Source organism: Thamnophis elegans, chromosome 1 (genome assembly GCF_009769535.1).
Source record: "Thamnophis elegans isolate rThaEle1 chromosome 1, rThaEle1.pri, whole genome shotgun sequence".
NCBI classification, from domain to species: domain Eukaryota; kingdom Metazoa; phylum Chordata; class Lepidosauria; order Squamata; family Colubridae; genus Thamnophis; species Thamnophis elegans.
In genome coordinates this window covers 20,608,675-20,629,046 of record NC_045541.1, presented here as the reverse complement: position 1 = coordinate 20,629,046, position 20,372 = coordinate 20,608,675, and the positions used below count along the sequence as shown (strand labels likewise).

Sequence of the window (20,372 nt, the reverse complement as noted above, 5' to 3'; positions counted from 1 at the left end):
TAAATATGAGTCAGTTTTCAAGCATCTCAATGTAAATCATGTGACCAAGGGGATGCTGCAATGGTCGTAAGTGTGAAAAATGGTTATTAACTCACTATTTTCAGTACCGTTGGAGAGTTTGAACGGTCACTGAATGAACTGTTGTAAGTCGAGGACTACCTGTATATTACCACTGGAAAGACCATCACTAAAATCACTTATTTTAGGTTGGCTGGCTTCCCTTACATCAGCACAGACCCTCTTCAGGCTTACTTTTAGCTTTACTTTTCCCCTTTGAACTGACTGCCAAAGATAAGCCTGCCATAAATACAGCATTTGCTCTGATGGTTATTACTACTGATGGTTATTACTACTAGGCCTACAATGTGGGAATCATATTGAAAAACAGGAATCCCCCTTGGAAGTGAAATATGCAGAAATTACATCCTTATAGTACCATACTTATATTTTTTTAAAAAGAAAAAACACCTGGGAAGATGCCCGTTTTTCCTCAACAGTGGTACTATTTTGCAATGTTAATAAACCATGCAATTCAAGATGCCACTCTCTGTTTCGTCTTTCCAAATATAACAGCTAGGCCATAAATGAAAGGCAATACCATAAATGATATTGAAAAAACACTTTTGCAAAGGAGTCCTCTTTATGAGAGACTGAAAGACATGGCGAGGGGGAAGGAATGGCAAGGGAGATAAGAGATGACAAGTAGCAACTCACCCCAGCTAGTAAACCAAAGAATTTTTCGTATGTTCTTTGCTGAGCACAACAATCAAGAATCATGTTGCACAGTTCTTTCTGTCGCAAAAAAAACCAAAACAACATGCTTTCAGTAAAAAAAATTACTACGGCAATATCATGGTAATAATGCAGAATTGTTTTTTTTTAAAAAAAAATGGGCGTTGCATTAAAAATATAAATAAATTTGACTTGTAAGTCCACGAAACCCTCTGAATGCCCTTAATTTTTCAGTGTGAAAAGTTACTGACGGAAAGATGAAACCATAAGACGAACGACTTGTGAAAAGTTTCTACCCAGCACAATGTGTGATTGATCAGCATTGTGATACTCACCAATAAACAGTCAAGGTTTTCTGTTTGCTTAATGATAAGAAACAGCTAACTGCCATAATCTTAAAAAATCCCTTGTTGTATTTTCCATGAATTCAATATATTAAAACATATATTTGTTTTTACATTGCTCCGCTGGAATCATATTGCAGTCAGTCAGATTTTATGTAATAAAGCAGGGCAAAGTGCTGATGCTGTTTGCTAATGAAGTCAGAGCGGCTGGAAGAACAAATTACTTTTTGCTCCCTGAACAGCGGTTACTACGCTGTCATATCTCCCAGGGGTTAAAGTAATTACATATTTCAGCATTCTAAATATTTAAATATTACCCGTGATTTCTACCAGAATATCTTGAGTAATCATGTTTAGGAAAACAGATTTGCTTATAAAGTCACTCTTACTGGCTTATTCAAAATAAGCATGCTTAGATCTCCCCATTATTTTGTACACATGATGTGATAGGAGTCACTGAGTTGCATTAGCAGCACACTGCGGTTTCAGAGATTAATTGCAGCCACTAATCCACTTGTTCAAGTCTTACAATTGAATGCTACATGTGCTATTGGGACTTGCTGGCAGTTTACAGTAAATAGAAGAAACCAAAACATCTATATATCAATTGTTACAGCCAGCATATATGGTGATATAGTTCTGAATATGCGGTAATTCTTGAGTTACGGCCACAATTGAGGCCACAATTTATGTTGCTAAATGAAACATTTGTTAAGTGAGTTTGGAAGGATGGAAGGATTTATATTCCTTGTAGACAGCTGGTCATTTGCATTATTTTAGAGGGTCGTTGAAGCACTTGGAAAGGATGCAAATGACCAGCTGCCTGCAAAGCATATAAATCCTTCCATTCCTCACCATCCAGTCAGAGCTGAAGAGCTTCTTGGATGAGAAGTGAAATGTTTTCAAAGTAGAAACAAGAAAGCCTCCTGAAAAAGGACCTTTGGGACGACTATGACTTGGATGACTGAGAATCTTTACAGACTTCAAAAGCAACATGAAATCACTGTTTTGCTATGGTTAATGTTAACTAGATCCTTCTGTTTTGAGCCTTTAAAGGAAATCCTGCAATGCTGATTTTGTTTAATTATATTCAATACTAGCTGATTTGCTTATAAAGTCACTCTTACTGGCTTATTCAAAATAAGCATGCTTAGATCTCCCCATTATTTTGTACACATGATGTGATAGGAGTCATTGAGTTGCATTAGCAGCACACTGTGGTTTCAGAGATTAATTGCAGCCACTGATCCACTTGTTCAAGTCTTACAATTGATAACCTGGAGTTGTCCGGGCATTTATTTATAGTGGGGAAATGTCCAGACCAAACATAATTTCTAAAGTTGGATTTTCCCCCTTACCAGAGGAAGCCCCCTTGTGGAGTACTGTGAAGCCATTACCATGGCAACTCCACTGTTCTATAGTAGAAGCCATTTTAAGGCACAACAGGCTGTATCTTAACAGAAACACCGCCCCCCCTTGCCCGGAGGGGTGTCTTACTCCCACAGTATTTGTTTCCAGAGATTAAGTCATCTGTGTACCAATTCTGGTTGAAATTGCTCGAGGAATTCCAGAGTTATGTTGGAACATACACACATACACAGCCATTTATATATAGAAAAGAGAGATTGGTTAACATATTGATAATCTTTCCCTGTGGTTAATTCTGCTCAGGCAAACATGCAAATCTGTCGAATGATGGTAAATATTTGTCCAGAATCAAATATAGAAAGCAATGCATCTATACTGGGCCACATGCAGTTCCCTTAAAAGACACCCCACTCCTCTTCATTCATAACTGACAAGGGATGTGTGTGTGTGTCATACAATTAGTTCCCAAAAAGCAACCTTAACATCTTTTGGGCTAAGGATGTTTCTCCAGTGAGATTCTATCAGCAGTATAAATAAATCGCTTTTAAAGCAGTTGATGAAGAAACAGCTAATTAAATTTCATAGGAAGAGCAAAGATAGAAAAGCGTAAGTTTTATATTGCTGCTTCTTTGCCATTTCAAACGTTCCTTCTTCAGGATTTAACCATAACTTTCTTATAGTTAATCCCAAGGGTTTTATCATCAGATATAGAAAGCAATGCATCTATACTGGGCCACATGCAGTTCCCTTAAAAGACACCCCACTCCCCTTCACTTGTCTCTTTTTTTTTCTGTAAACATCAAGGATATGCCTCAGATTAAAAGTGGGAAAGCGTTAAACTCGATTACTTTCATTTTGATGGCACGGCTATTCTGCTACCCCTGGGACTGTCATCTGTTTATTTTTGCTGACCATTTTCTTGAAGGCAATACATTTATTGACTTTGAATCAATGCATCATTTCCTAGTTTGATGCTTATTCTAGATTAATTAATTTAGTGAAGAAACGAGCTACTGTCCCTTTCCCTACAACTGCAATATAGGCCTATAATTTCATTAATTCAATAAACAAGTACTATTAGTAAATAAATGTAGTAGAATCAAAAGCAAAATATTTTGGGCAACTTTTTTTTTTAAACACTGAAAAGGACTGCAGGTTAATTGGCCAAAAATGTATGTGTCCCCCCCCCCCCCCCAAGTTAAAGACAACCTTTATTTCTGGAGTCATAAAACATTCTCATATTGTAGTATACCAGGCCATATTTTGTATGTAGACACACATGGATTTAAATAGCAGGATGCAACTGTTTTTATACCTACCAATACTAGTTTCAAAATTTGGCAAATTTGGTGTATTGGGATGGGAGTAAATGATCAAATGTATCATTTTTCATAATTTTATAAACTTTTTAATGTATCATTTTATTCAGTAAACACTGCAAGTTGCAATGAAACAATATGTGTAAGTTTGCAGCCTCAAAAAGGAACAAACTGAAGTGGACATTAGTACCAGCATGAATAATGCAATAAGGCTTTTAAAATGTTGGCCCAGGGTGAGTGATGAATTAGCAAAAGGCCCAATTTCTGTACAATCTATCAGGCCCCCAAAAGATATTGAAGTGCTTTTTTCATAAAACTTATTTTTTGGTTCCTATTCATTTAGATAGTGTTTCCCCGAAAATAAGACCCTGTCTTATTTTCTTTTAACCCTTGAAATAAGCACTTGGCCTTATTTTCGAGTTCTTATTACTTTTGAGGTGTAGGAGGCATTGAGTGTGGTCACCTCATGGCTGCTGCTGTGTTGCAATATTTTTGGGGGAGGGCTTATTTTGGGGGAAGGGTTTATTTTGCACATGCGCTCAAAAGCCCGATTGGGCTTATTATTCGGGGAGGTCTTATTTTCAGGGAAACAGAGTAGCTAACTGAATTCTGATGCAATTCCATTATTTGCAATACAGTATAGATCTGACACAAAAATATGCATTCAAACACACAGACCCCCAATTTTTTAGGATATAATCCTGAAGTTTCCTTCATCTATTAGGAATACCCAAGGTGCCTTTGGGGCCAGTCATAAAATCTCAGGCTACCTTGGTGTGGGGACAGTGGGAAGAGGTTGTGCTATGTAATCCACCTTGATCTCCTGAATGAAAGGCTGACTACAAATCAAATTGATGAATCCATGAATTAATCCATTACAGGTAGTCCTCAACTTATGACATTTGGGACCAGAATTCCCATCGTAAGTTGTTGCAGTCACGAGTCAAGTTGGATTCAATTTTATGGCAATTTTTTTTCAGTGGTTGTTAAGTGAATCACCATGGTTGTTCAGTGAACCCAGCTTCCCCAATGGCTGTCCTTTTGTCAGAAGTGGGCTAAAACAATGACTCGGTTGCAGGATGCTACAATCATTAATAGGAGCCAGTTGCCAAGTGCCAAAATTACAATCACATAATTGCAAGGGTTTGAACCATTGTTAAATGAATGGTTTGTAAGTCAAGGACTACCTGTAAATCAATAGATCTCCTTTTCATTTTGTCTATGTTGTGCGATAAAATCTGGCCTGTAAAGCCTGTATCTCAAAAATTAACCTTACCCTATCCAGACTTCTTCACAGCTTTGTAACTCATTCTACCGCAAGATAGAGGGTGTGTGCGCGTTCAACACACTAGGAATGGCTTATTAATAATGGATAAAAGATTTAAACTCAAATACTCAAATATTAAACCAAAGCCGCACACAACATTTTCCTCTTTCTGAATCCTTGTGATAGGTATCTGATTTGTCCTGTTTTTCACTCACATGCAAATATATACAGATGTATAGTGAGTTATTTGGGACAGCAGTTACTATGTGCAGTGGGAACAGCAATATTCCCCAAACTTTTTATTTTTTAATCCCAAACCCCTGCAAGCACGTAAGGGTGAAAACGTTCAGCTCAGCAGAGTGATAAACGCTGCCGAAAAGACTCAGTTGGTCTCAGCAGCCAGTTTTACGTCCAGAAGTTAGAATGAACTCTTCTGTAAACCGAGACAGTGTTAAGATAAATAACCATAGGAGAGACGGTGGCAGATTTAGATTACAGTTAAGAATACCCAGGTTTAAGCAGATTTTGAACTGTTTCCTGGTTTGGTTGACAAGCTTTAGCACAAACATAAAGCACTGTTTTCCCTGACCTGGCTCCTTCCAGATGTTTGGATTTCAAGCCACAGGATTCTGAGCAAAAGAGGGTCATTGATGGAAACTCGAGACCACCCAGGATGGGGTGTTGAAAAAATAAATATGTCTCTTCTGCCTACATCTAGTCGGGAAAACACAACATTGATGACTAGGCACAAGGCAAGTTCTTCTTGAGGATACATCCCCTTTCTATCAGCAAAGAAGAAACCCTTTTGCTAGGTGTGTATTAATTACATTGCATATGACAGTAACTACTTTGTGGATGATAAGAATAAGTATATATTGAATTAAGGGTGGCGAGTAGAATCCTTTAGTGTCAGGTTCCAATTACAACGCTACTGTTCTGGAGGGTGGTGGTGGTGGGGGCACCATGGGTGGAATGGTTTGCATGCTTTTGCTTTACTGAAACTGCTTGGGAATTGAGGTGGGGGGGAGACGTGGCCATCCCGGGTATTCAAGGTCGCAGTCTCCCGAGTACGACCTCTTCTCACCATCCCGCCTTGGAGATTCTTACAACACCTTTATGGCAATTTATTGGCTACAGATGGACACTAGGGGTATTGGGGCTAGGGGTTGAGGGGAAAATTCAGCCTAATGCTTTGTGCCTGAATTCAGACTCTTCCTGTCTTCTCTGCAATCACTCGCTCTCAGTAAAAGTTCCCTTTGAAATGTAAATTGTTTCAGGAGTTTTGCTTTCTTGGGAAGGTAGCTGAGGCAGGGCCTTACATTTAGGCAGAAATGGAAGAGAGAAAAGTTCCCTGATATACAGTGCATTTCACATATAATCACATGATGTGGCTTGCCTCTGGATGTAATACTAAACTATGATTTCAATGTGAACAAAGGGGCATGAGATCATAAATTCCTTCCTCCAATAAAAGAGTGAGGCTGAAATTATCAGCTTCCTGTTCCTTGGCTTACACATTTCCTTCTGGCAAGAAAAGGTTGAAACTTTTAGCTTTCTTCGTGACTCTTTTGGATACATTCCACTGAATTTCCCTAAAGCCAATCTTTTTAACGGACAGAAGGGGAAAACCATGAAACAGAAGAGTGGAGAATCATTAAAAATACAGATCTGTTAAGATTAAGTGTAAGGAAAGGAAATTAAATAAAATGTATTTACAGCCTTTGTTTTTGGGAAAGTTACACAAATTTGTTCTAGGTTGCCAAGAGATCAGTGGAAACATTTAATAATAGTGTCAGCAAAATATGAGCACAGGTATAAGTTTACATTTCATTGTACATACATAACCAATTTTGTTGTATTTAAGTACAATGACAATAAAGTATTATACTTATACATAATATACAATTTCTAGAAATATATTCTTGTAAGTAAAATTGCTCAACTTCGGTGTTCAGTGTATTTTCATGTTAGAAAAATCTGTGCAAAGCAATCATCTATATACATTCTATCTGGAGAGCAACTTCATGAAAAAAAAACGGAAAATTATAACTTTACTGTTTTACACACACACACACACACACACACACACACACACGCCTTCAAATCAATGTTGAGTCCTGGCAACTGACTGAACTAGTTCCTGCAATTTTCTTGGCAAGATTTTTGAAGTGATTTGCCTTGTTTGCTTCCTAGGCCGGAGACAAAGGCAGACAGGTGCAAAGTCACCCAGTTGGCTTCGTGCCTAGGTTGGGACGAGAAGCCCCCATCTCCCGGTTTTTAACCAATACCTTAACCACTACACCAAAGCTCTCTTAACAGTAAATACAGGTAGTCCTTGACTTATGACCAAAATTGAAAACTAAGGCAAAAAGTTCACTGCTATGCAAGACAGTGGTTAAGTGAATTTTGTCCCATTTAACAAGTGAATCACTGCACTTGTTAAGTAAGTCACACTGTTAAATGTTAAGTGAATCTGTCTTCCCCACTGACTTAGCTTGTCAGGAGATCACAAAAAGTGTTCACACGACCTTGGGACTCTTCAAATACACGCCAGTTGTCAAGCATCCAAATTTTGATCAAATGGGGGATGGCTACAACAGTCGTAAGTTCAAAAACGGTCATAAGTCACCTTTTTTTAGTGTTGTCGTATTTTCACATCACTAAACGAATGTTTGTAAGTCAAGGACTACCTGTGCTTGACTTGTTGTTGTTATTTTACCTCACATTTTTATACCTAAGTCAAAATGGCATATATAGCTAATGTCCCTGCCTATTTCCCCATAGCAACAGCACTGTGAGGTGGTTGGGCTGGGAACAAGTGCCTAACGCAAAGTTTCCCAGTAGGCTTTCATGCCTAAGGGAAACCTAGAACGCACAGCCTCCCGGTTTATAAGCCATCATCTTAACCACTAGATGAAACTGGTTCTAACAATAATAATTGTAGTAGCAAGGAACAGCAGAAAAGAAATAGAGAAAATTGCAAAATGCAAAGAGCTGCAAATAGAAGAATAACTATGGCCAAATGTCTATGGAGATTGTCAGTCATCCAGCTCGTGGTTGTCCCAAAGGTGCTTTTTTTTTTTTCCTTTTCCCAAGAGGCAACTGGACTTTCTTTGTTTTTCTTTTTAAGATGTTTTGCTTCTCATCCAAGAAGCTTCTTCAGCTCTGACTGGATGGTGGAGAATGGAAGGATTTATGCTCCTTGCAGACAGCTGGACATTTGCATTCTTGGATGAGAAGCGAAACGCCTTTAAAGAAAAGCAAAGAAAATCCAGTGGCCTCTTGTAAAGAAAAAAAAAAGCACCTTTGGGTCAACTATGGCAAAAGAAAGCAGAAATAGCACCAATAGATCCCTTAATAGATCCCTTAAGTGCAATCCCAAAACAAGTGGAGCCCCACCCGAACACCACTGACATTGACTAAATCATCACCAGTCAATTGCTGAAGGCTCAGAACATATTATATTCTGCAAGGATACCTTTAACACTATCAAGTAACAACACCTGCCTATCTCAGGTCCTTGCCAGAAGGTTGAAAATCCAAATCCAGCCTAAACAAGCGGGTGATGTGCGACCAACCATAAAAATGAAAAAGATGATATGTTCATCCCAATCACTCAATTGTAAAACCAATGTGGGTGGTATGTTCAAAATTTATAATAGCTAGTAAATTAATAAACCCCAGCATCCCATGAATAAAACTGTCACCTCCACTTTAAGGGAACTAGCTGGATTTGTGTCAGAACCTACTTCTGGGGGGGGGGGGGGATGGGACACACTTCTCTCAACCTACTTCCAAAAGCTTCCGCGGGTAATTCATCCTGCATCACAGTACCTTTTAATTCATTGCTGTAATCTACATAGACTCCCATGGTTTTCAACAAGGAAGCAACAGAAAACAAAAACAAAATTAACAGTAGTGTGCAACTACTCAGAGATCACCCACTCAGTTTTCCCCTAATGCCTTCCAGAAAAGTTGTTTCCATGAAATTCTGGAAGACTGTAAGGGAACTGGGTAATTGGCCACCAAAGAGAAGACTCTTCACAGCATAAGCATTACAGCAGAGAAAGATAATGGGCATATCCCTGCAATGTTAACCTCCCACCATGGAGAACCGCAAAGAAATTTTAACAGGGATGGGTTTCAAACTTTTTTTAAAAAAAAATTAATCCTTTTTCAAACAAGTGTACATAAAAATTGAACAATTTATGACCTACTTTTTTTAAAAAAGGAAAAACATAGCACAACAAATAAAAACAAAACACCAAAAAAATCTGTAATTACAACTATATTTCCAAATCACCTGACTTTATTTATTATTTTATTTTTCACATTTTTGAACTATTCATCTCCCTTGGGGGGAGGGATGGGACTTTTAAAAGGGGAAATAAGCTTACAATTGTTTCACCAAGCCCATCCAAGAAGTTTTTCCAAAGGAAGAGATAACGTGACATTTTCTGATTGACAGAATTCTCAAAAATGGCTACACACTCACACCCCTCAGATTTGCTCATGACACACCCCAGGGTCACAACCAACTGTGGGAGAACCTCCATACTAGACATCGGCTGCTATATTATATAAAACATGATTGTCTCAGTAACTGTATTTTTAATGCCCTTTTAGGAATGGAAAAGCAAAAATCCCCAAAAGAAACCCTTATTAAGACTTACCGTTTGACTGTCAGGAAAATCCATCTTCAATAGTTTATGGGCACATTCCTCAAAATCTAAACTAAAGAAAGACAGAGAAAGGGAAAATATGCATTTATTTGTACATAACTGACTTTCATCCCTAACATGGTATAAGCTTCTCACAAAACCTCAAAGTGACTTTGGTGCGACATGAAAACCATGTTTAAGACATGCTTAACCATGGTTAAGACGTCTACACTCCAATGTTTATAATGTAAGAATTCCTTTTAACTGTACAAGAACCACCAGAACTTCCCATGTGCTGGGAGTGACTGAAATCAGACACTCCTTGTCACTTGATTTATCATTGGTCTCTGAGCCTTAAATCTGTTGAAATAGGTTTACGTGATAACTAGTTTGCTATAGCAGTAAGGTATCAAAGTAGAAAACCAGGAGAGTTCTATTCTTGCCTTAGGCATTAAACCAGCTGAGTGAACTTTAGTTCGTCATTCTCAGTCCTGTAAGAAGACTATCGAAAGTCCACTTTCAAAAATCTTACCAAAATATTGTTGAGACTTGTCCAGGCACCTACCAGGAGTCAACACTAACTCAAAGGTATACACATAAAAGTAGTCACACAAAGGTATACAAACATACAGGTACACTTACAAGAAGTTCATTAAAGAAAGAAAACAATGCATATATATATATATATATATATATATATATATATATATATATATATATATATATGTGTGTGTGTGTGTGTGTGTGTGTGTGTGTGTGTGTGTGTGTGTGTGTGTATGTTGTATTTGTGCTGATAAATAAAGGGATAAAATATTTATTTATCAGCACAAATACAACACAAATGTAAAAAAGCAACAGTAAAATATTGGGCTTTCTGTCTGGATGGTCTCTTGTGACGAGCCGATGGACAGAGAATGGAAGCAGTTAGATTCCTCCCATAATTGGGGCATACCAGAGGTTGTGACACTATATATATACATAAATAAATAAATAAATATAAAAATAAAAATAAATATATGTGTGTGTGTGTGTGTGTGTGTGTGTTATATTTGTGCTGATAAATAAAGGGAGACTAGTATAGATCTATTTCAAGCTATTTAGCTTTCATCAGCTAGCCATACCCTTACTGGGAATCGAGCCTGTGCTGTATTGCCTCTTAGGCAGATGTGTTAACCACTGAGCTACAGAGCTCGACTTCTTATCAGCCAGGCCAGGGTGAAAGGTATATATTTAAAATCACAACCCCTGGTATGCCCAAATATGGGAGGAAGATCACTACTTCCATTCTCTGTCCTTCGGCTCGTCATATTGGTTTTCTGTCTGGATGGTCTCTTGTGACGACTTTAAATATATACCTTTCACCCTGGCCTGGCTGATAAGAAGTCGAGCTCTGTAGCTCAGTGGTTAACACATCTGCCTAAGAGGCAATACAGCACAGGCTCGATTCCCAGTAAGGGTATGGCTAGCTGATGAGAGCTAAATAGCTTGAAATAGATCTATACTAGTCTCCCTTTATTTATTTATCAGCACAAATATAACAAATGTAACAAAAAGGCAACAGTAAAAAATATTGGGTTTCTATCTGGATGGTCTCTTGTGACGAGCCGAAGGACAGAGAATGGAAGTAGTGATCTTCCTCCCATATTTGGGCATACCAGGGGTTGTGACTTTAAATATATACCTTTCACCCTGGCCTGGCTGATAAGAAGTCGAGCTCTGTAGCTCAGTGGTTAACACATCTGCCTAAGAGGCAATACAGCACAGGTTTGATTCCCAGTAAGGGTATGGCTAGCTGATGAGAGCTAAATAGCTTGAAATAGATCTATACTAGTCTCCCTTTATTTATTTATCAGCACAAATATAACACACACACACACACATATATATATATATGAAAACTCCATTTTCCTCCTCATTAAAAAGCACAATGTATTCTATAGTCATGTACATTTCTCTTGAAAAATAATTCTATTTTAGCAATTAAATGGTTTTTTTCCATGTGCTCCAGCCAAAGCCAATAGATTTTCAGACAGACTAAAAACAAGATGATTCTCATTTATGAGTCATTATTACTGTAACATCATATTAAACAGAAATGTACCAATTCTAGTAAACAAATTAAAACACTGGCTTTTTCCAAAATGTAATTTCATAGAATAACGGTTTTGACGTAAAGAAGGCAATAGAAACATTTGCAAACATTTGCAAATATTTTTTAGTTCTATGCCAATTTTCTTTTATTCTACAAGTGCAGATTTGTCCGTTTTAAATGTATGACTTTTCTAATTTCAATAGATTCAGATTGAGAATCCTTCCACAATTTGTGGTTTTACTGGTATAAGGTAAAGGTTCCCCTCGCATATATGTTAGTCATTCCCAACTCTAGGGGGTGGTTCTCATCTCCGTTTCAAAGCCAAAGAGCCAGCGCTATCCGAAGATGTCTCCGTGGTCATGTGGCCAGCAACAACAAAGGCACACGGAACGCTGTTACCTTCCCACCAAAGGTGTTCCTAATTTTTTACTTGCATTTTTACATGCTTTCGAACTGCTAGGTTGGCAGAAGCTGGGACAAATAACGGAAGCTCACTCCGTTACATGGGGCTAGGGATTAAAACCACCGAACTGCTGACCTTTCTGATCGACAAGCTCAACGTCTTATCCACTGAGCCACTGCGTCCCATACATGTATACATGACTGTAAATTTTCAATGACAGGAATCTGAAGAGTTGCAGTCCAACAAATTTGAAAGGAATCAGTTTGGTGCGTGATAATTTTGAAATGCAGTTCTACATATAAAGAAAAATGTACAAGTGCTATAGATTGAACATTTTGCTAACATTTTGCATGAGGTCATCTAGGATGCTAGGTTGAAAAGGGCCTGCGATTTATGCTATAAGGGTGTTAAATTTCAACTCAGAGCTATGTTTCATTTTACCTTGACTGAATTGCGAGATAAATAGTTCGCCGGAAGGAAACCAAGTTAATTTCCGTTTTGTCGTGGATGGTAACTTTTTGTCCTTGATCAATAAAAGGAAACAAACAAAAGATTAGGATAAACCATTCAGGAAAATAATTGCATAGCATTGCCAACACATTGTTTCAGATATGATTGTTCAAAATGAATGACTTAGTCATGAAAAATACCTGAACTTGGAAGCTAAGCAGGGATGGGCCTAGATAATATTTGATAGGAAACTCTCCAGGAAGCCCAGCAAAAAAGGTTAGACATTGAAGTTTAAAAACATTCTGAAAGGAAGCAACCTCAGACAAAAGGAATTATCTTTGCCTTAAAAATTTATGTGAGGAAAAAATAGCATGTTTCACAGTCATCCCAATTCGGTGTACAGCTTTTGGGTTTAATAAGAGAATTTAATAGAGAATTTAATAGAAAAACAATGATTTTTCAACCTGGCTTGATATATAAATGATCAAGAGAATTTCAAAGAGGGAGAATTCTCTATGCCTCTAAGAATACTATCCATAACAACACATAACAATTGCAAAAGAACACGAGGTAAGATTTCATCATGATGCACAACTCAACAAAGAGTTTTAATGTAAATAAATACCCAGAGTGTTTAAATAAGCTCTGTTCATGATGACAGTCTGCAATAATTACGATCTTCTATTTTTATTTTTTGCTCTGACAAACAATGCTTTCCTACTGTTTAAAAAACAATATTTTTCAGTTTCAGCATCCATCTCAATGTGTTCTTGTATTTCTATATCACCATTTTCTACTGTGTAAATATTTTTACAGATATTAATTGCAGACTGTCAAAATACGCTACGCTGCTTTATTTGTGAACCATAAGGGGTGATAAATGCTAAACAACATTCACACTCCTACTTTTGTAAACAGTAATAGTTAGCAATGGGCAAGATTCAGTCAAGATAAAAGTTTTAAATTTTGGTTTCAAGGGAAATACTTTTAAACAAACCTTAACCCCGGTAGTAAACTTTGTAGATTTTATGTGGGTTTTAAAGGCTAACTGAATGCATATTGTATTATTATACTTAATATTTGGGCCAAGCACTCCATTAAAATCCCAACAAAAGTACTGTACGTCTCTATAAAACTGTATTTAGAATTGTAATGAAAATTAATGTAGAACAAGAAAACATTTAAAACAAAAGTATCACTTTTGGTGGTTCTCTCTCTTTGGAATATCATGCCTTCAGAAATTAGACTGGCCCATTCTTTCGTAAGTACCTGAAGGCTTGATTTTGTTATAGGCCTGGGGAACCCAGAGTGGAATGGAGCCCATCAAATGGCTCATTTGACTGTGTGTTGTCGCTGAACAGGTGTGTGTGTGGAGGGGGGGGGGATCGTTTTTTTCTATACTGTTTTTATTGCTTGTGAATCACTTATTGTTGCTGTGAGATTAGGCAGCTATATAAATGTTCTAAATGAATAAAATATGTAACTTTGGCAATGACAGAAGCAGGTACGAAGAAAAAAAAGTTAATGTTTACAGTTGAAAATTAAAAGTTGAATGCAAAAATGAACTAAAATGTGTGGATGCTAGTTCCGACTGTAATCAAAACAACATTGGGCTTCCATTTCTTAAACTGCTTTTCCAGTAGAAACATGAAGTCAAGATTTTTGAAAGTAGATTAATTAGGTACAGGGGCTAATTTTCAAAAACTGTTTTTATTTCAAATGAATAATTTTAACTATGCACAGAAATATTCTTATTTAAGGGTAGCAAGTATAACTAAATCACCCTTGATCTACAAAGATTCACCTTCGGTAAGTCAGTACACTTTCCTGAGCACAACACAGATCGCCTATGATGTTCATATAAATTTTCCCCAGTGATAACATATTTAAAACATCTGGTCTGCTTCCATGTTGAATTCAAGGTGTTGGTTATGGTCTTTAAAGTCCTACATGGCATGATTACCTGTGAAGCTCTTCTTACCCCATTACACCAGTCCCACCCAGTCAGGCAGGGAGGGCATGCTGGGGACCCATCAGTTAAAGAATTGTGTCTGGAGGAGCTTTCTCTGCCACTGCCCCTGGGAAAATTCTCCCCCCCCCCCAAGGCAAAGCAGGCCCCCACTCTCGTGGCCTCTCGGAAATGTCCAATGACTGGCTCTGATAACTTGCTTGGGGAGAGATGGGGATGCATATGGCCATGGAGCTGGTATGTGCCTTGAAGGCTCTCCCCTGCTTTGTAATTCTGAATTTTAAATATTTTATTCCTGTTTTAATCTGGTTTATGTTATAATATTTATACCATTTTTCTGTTTTTAAATCTTCTTTGTACAATGCCCAGAGTTGCTCTGTGAGGGAAATGGGTGGTTTCCAAATGTGATGATTAAATAGATGTAATATAAACCAAATGTAGATTTATTGTCCGGCCATAATATATTACTCAGAGCTCTGAGTAGTTTATCCCGCTTAGTTTAAATGGAACTCTTACCGTCTTCATCCTCCTCTTCCTCCCCTCTTTCTTCCTCATCCTCATCCTCTTCTTCACTACTACCAGCATCCTCATCAGCTTCTGAGTCACTGTCACCTTCATCCAGGATTTCTACATTACAAAAAAAAAAAAAAAATTCAAATTAATATATTGGATTGAGTCAGCAGCATTTGGGCCAGAGAAGTGCCTTAGAAATAAACAACCCTTCCCAATCAAGAACTTGAACTCCCATTACCTTTTTTCAAAGTTTTGTACTTCTCTTCGTTTTCCACAAATTCAGGGTCCATTTTGAAGACATCTTCCCAAAAGGAGAAAGAAAGAAGAAAAAAAAACACCACTGAAATTATTGTGCTCTTTCACGTTTCTAAATCACAACAAACGCACGTCTGATTTCAAAATCGTACTTACTGAGAATGTCATCGGGATTGTATTCGTCTTCCAAAGGCAACATGTGGGTGAACTGATCCTCCTCCTCCACAAGGTCAAGTCCTTCTTGAATGACTGGGTGATCTTTAAATCCATCTTTGCGCACCGCAAACATGACTTCAATCATGTATTGGACGCGCTTGTCAGTCTCAGATTCATGAAGGACGTGGCGAAGGCGGTCAAAGATGGCTGTGGGGTAAAATCGGTTAGATGGGGACTGCTAATTCAGGAATCTAAGAGGAACGCCCCAGGGTTGCCTACTTACCGTTAATACCTCTAGGCGACACTTCTGTTAACTTCAGGCCACAGTCCTTCAGAAACCCAATGGCGACTTCAATACTGTCATCTGTGGGTCTTTCCAGGAGCAACGTGAGCATTTCCAAGCACAAAACCTCGTGAGCCTGATAGGAAAACAACACAAGTTTTAGTAAAACCTGGATACTTAAAATAGCTGATAAAATATAACACTACTACAAGAACTGCAACGAGCTCAGGCCAACACATGCTGACTTTTAAGACATCTCATCCTATGAACAGCAAAGCAGTTGGAAGTATTCAAAGTCAGGTCCAGCTGGATACGTCTTTAGCAATTCTCTAGATCAGGAAATGGCAATTAGCAAGGAGTATTGCTTGAAGCAAAACATGGACAATAGTCAGCTAGAAAAACTCACTCCAATTCAACCGGCCTTTTACTATGCATTTTGTCTTTGCACAACTATTTGCAGACAGATGGGAAATATAATGGAGAATGGTGGCAGAACTTTTCTGGGGTCCCAAACGTGCTTTTTTCTCAGGAGGCAGCTGGACTTTTTTTTTTTTTCCCTTTGAAGACGTTTCACTTCTCTTTCACTTTCACCAAGAAGCTTTGAAACATCTTCAAAGAAAAAACAAGAAAGTCCAGTTGTCTCCTGAAAAAAGCATTTTTGGGACACCAAGATCTGGAGAATCTCCATAGTCCAGGGGTATCAAACGGAAGGCCTGCAGGCCAGATTTGGCCCGCAATGTGATCGGATCCGGCCACACAGCCATCCTGGTCTGAAGAGGAAAGATCAGGCCAGCATGGCTTCAGCCCGGTCTACCCAATGCAAAAAGGAAACATGCCAGTAGTTTGGGGAGTGGTGTCAAGTTGGCCGAGCCCACTCAGTTGGCCACACCCACCCAGTCGGCCACGCACAACCCCCTCCCCTCGTTAACCACAGCCCTTATGAGGCCTTCAATGAAATTGTGTTTGACACCTCTGCCTTAGACTTTTAGCTATGCCCCCCTTGAATGGTGCAGAGGTATGAATGGATTTTCCAAAGAAATTGCAGATTACAGGAACTGTTATTGCATTTCAGTTTGAGATGCAGACAACACAGACTCTTCCCCAACAGCCTGCACCTCTCTTCAACAGTGAAGGGACAGAGGGCAGCCAAGAAGGCGCCACAATCATTTGTACAACTTAGGTGACCCTGAGGACACAGATAAACCTCCAAGTGGCCTCAAAGACTCTCTTAAAAGAATGCAAATGACCAACTGTATGAAAGCAATGTAATTCCTTCCATTCCCCACCATCCAGTCAGAGCTGAAGCAGCATCTTGGATGAGAAGTGGAAAAAAAAAAGGAGAAAGTTTTGTTGCCTGCTGAAAAAGCATCTTTGGAACAACTATGACTTGGATGACTGAGAATCTCCATAGTGGGGTTCACTCTAAAATATGGGGGCTCAAGCCTTAGCCCAGAAAGAGTACACCTCTCTTATGACCCTGAAAGCGTCATAAGGATGGTTGACTAGGAAATCCCAAGATACGCTTAAGCAACCTGTCTCCCCTGCCCAAGGGGCTGAAAATTGTCTATTTGCTTGTAAGGAAAACTACAGTATATAGGTAATTCTGGCTTAATCATCCCTTTTAGCAACTGTTTTAATGTTGTGAGTGTGCTGAAAAAATACAAGCAGCCCTTGACTCACAAGTGCAATTGGGACCAAAATTTCCATTGCTAAGTGATGTAATTGTGAAGCATACCACATTGCTTTAGCGACTGCAATTTCTGCAATCCTGTTTGCTGTTGTTAACCGAATTTCACTGTTGTTAGGTGAGGCAACTTCTTGTTGCAAGTCCCAGGCAGCTTGCAAGTCCCAGGCTGGCAGGCAGGCAACTGGCTGGTATCAGATGTGGGTGGGTGCAGAGAAGGCATGGGAAAACTTGGGAAGGGTGCGAGGGAACTGCAACAAGAGGGGTGTGTGTATCTGTGTGTCCAGCATGGCAAAGGTGCAGAGGGATTGGGAGTGGGTGTGCAGGTGAAGGAAGCTCACCCAGCGACTTGGAACCTTTCCTTCCAGTTTCCCCATTGACTTTCTGGGGAAGCTGGAAGGAAACGTTATAAATGGCAATCACATGACCACATGGCACAACAACTGGTTTTAACTTTGAGGCAGTTTTCATAGTGCCCAGATTGCAATCACTTGACCACAAAGCTGATGGGATGTTGGAATTCATTCCGGGTGTTTGCGTGCAGGGCAGCTTCTGCTGTCTGAAACACACATACACAGGGATGCAAAAACATCGCATCAGAAACATCTTTCTGGCCTAACGGTCATAACTCACTATGCAGCCTCATGTAACAAGAACTATGTGAGCCAGCTACTCCCACACATGCCCTTTCTCCCCCCTATGCTGTGCTATAACTTTCTATTCCCTCTCCCACACTCCCAATGCCATGCAGCTTGTAATCTTCTGTTCCCCCTTTGCTCACCCTTTGCCATGATGTGATTTTCTATTGGTTTATTTGTAGAATGCTGTGAACTTTTCATTAGTTTACTTGTGCCATGTGTGATTATATATGCCTTTTGATACGCTCCTTTTTGATGACGCTGTAACTTTTTCTAATAAAAGAGCCCTTCGACGATCATTCGAAGCTTTTGCTCATCCCAAGGAATTTCGTCTGGTGTTTTCCTTTTGATTAGGCAAGGACACATAAGCAGCCCACCAGCGTGGCGACAACGCTGCAACGGGACAGCCAAAACTCCAGGGACCTGTCATAACCACCATTCATTCAGCACTTTCACTGAATGATGTTGAGAACGCCCTGTAACTTTATGACCAGTACTCATACTTATAACTTGCAGCATTCACTCAGTGAGTGAGATCTGGGTGCTTCATAATCAGCAGCTGTTTATGATCATCAGTTTCCATGGTTGCATCATCACCATTTGCGTGCTTTACTGTCAGCTTCTGACAAACAGAATTAACGGAGAAGCCAGCAGTAAAATCGCCAGTTGTGGTCACATGATGTCTCTCTTAATGACCATGCAGGAAGTGAGGTTGGGAGCCTATCCAGATCACAAGATGTCTCACTTAGCGACTGCATTGCTTAGGGAAAACTTCCACACATAATAAACCGCTACTACTTATTTCTGAGAAAGTCCTAATTCTGTGATATTAGTTGTTGTTGTTAGTTGCGAAGTCGTGTCCGACCCATCGTGACCCATGGCGATGGTGATATTAGTAGGTAAAAGTAAATTGACTTTACTACCTTAAAAAATGAGATTGCCATCTCAAATATAAATGTTAGAATGTATGACTACTTCTTCAATCACTTCATTAGAAAAGCTACCTAAACATGTATGATGACTGAATGCAAAAAGCATAATGCCTGTAACTCACTAATAGAAATAGCACTTATATATTCACCTAACTTATATGCCGCTTCACGGTGCTTTACAGCCCTCTCTAAGTGATTTACAGAGTCAGCATATTGCCTTCAACAATCTGGGTCCTCATTTTACTGACTTCAGTAGGATGAAAGACTGAATCAACCTTGAGCTGGTCAGGATCGAACTCCTGGCAGCGAGCAGAATTAGTTTGCACTACTGCATTCTAACCACTGTACCACCAGGCCTCCTAATTGTCTTTTGTGGTTCTAAATTGTGGTTCTGATTCTGACATGATTCAGGTTGAGTTCAATGTTCCCTCTAATTTTTTTTCAGTGTGAGCAGAAAAGTATAGTGTTTGAGCGGCATATTTTCATGCCTGAGCACCTGAATTTTTTTCACAGATGTCGCCTAAGACAACAACGAAATCAGTATTATTTGAAACTCAAAAGTTATGTTTATTCAAGGTACCCACTTAATTAAAAGTGTTATATAATATCAGTATCACTTAACAACGCTCATGCTTAGCAACCAAAATGTTGGCTCAGAAAGTCTGGCATTTGAGGCACCCAAATCTTAAAGCTGCTGTTACAAGACCCTCGCATCCCTAACCCTTTAGGAAAAAAACCCCAGGGGTCTTCAAACCTGACAGCTTTAAGACTTGTGGACTTCAACTCCCAGAATTCCTCCTCCAGTCATGTTGCGGCGACGTCATCTGTGTGGATCTGCTCCATCTTCGGTTTTTTCACTGGGGGCAGGGCTGCCGCTGAAGATGCCGACGAGCCCCCCCCCACTGCCGCCTCCCCCTCCTCCTCCAACAGCACCACCACATTTGCTGCTGGTGCTGCGGCTGAGGTGAAGCCGCCAAAGCTCCCGCTGGCACCCCCTTCGCTCGGAGCACCTGAGATGGGCACCGCATTTACCCCTGCCGCCGCCTCATCCTCTGCTGTGCTTTTGAGAAGACATGAGGCCTTTTTTCCTGCTCCCGCCCCCTCCACTGCCTTCTTACTGGCTCCCGCGGCCTCATGGCTCCTCAAAAGCACGGCAGAGGAGGAAGGGATAACATGGGGGCTAGCTCAGGTGCTCCGCGTGGAGGGGGAGGCACCACTGCCACGGGCGGGGGTGCTGACGGGAGCTTTGGTGGCTTCACCTCAGCCACGGCGTCAGGTGGCAAATCAGGCAGTGCTGTTGGAGGAG

General features: G+C 39.6%; 1 protein-coding gene across 3 annotated transcripts in view; it reads right to left on the bottom strand.

The window, feature by feature from the left end:
* CWC22 (CWC22 spliceosome associated protein homolog) overlaps nt 1–20,372 on the bottom strand; it is a 48,611-nt gene that overhangs the window by 11,729 nt on the left and 16,510 nt on the right. For all 3 annotated transcript variants that reach the window (XM_032220906.1, XM_032220914.1, XM_032220924.1), the window contains exons 9-15: nt 15,813–15,948; nt 15,530–15,736; nt 15,357–15,419; nt 15,122–15,232; nt 12,628–12,709; nt 9,704–9,764; nt 715–792 (exon numbers count right to left, since the gene is read on the bottom strand). In XM_032220906.1, the coding sequence (XP_032076797.1) occupies nt 715–792; nt 9,704–9,764; nt 12,628–12,709; nt 15,122–15,232; nt 15,357–15,419; nt 15,530–15,736; nt 15,813–15,948 (738 nt within the window). The remainder of the gene's footprint in view (nt 1–714; nt 793–9,703; nt 9,765–12,627; nt 12,710–15,121; nt 15,233–15,356; nt 15,420–15,529; nt 15,737–15,812; nt 15,949–20,372) is intronic.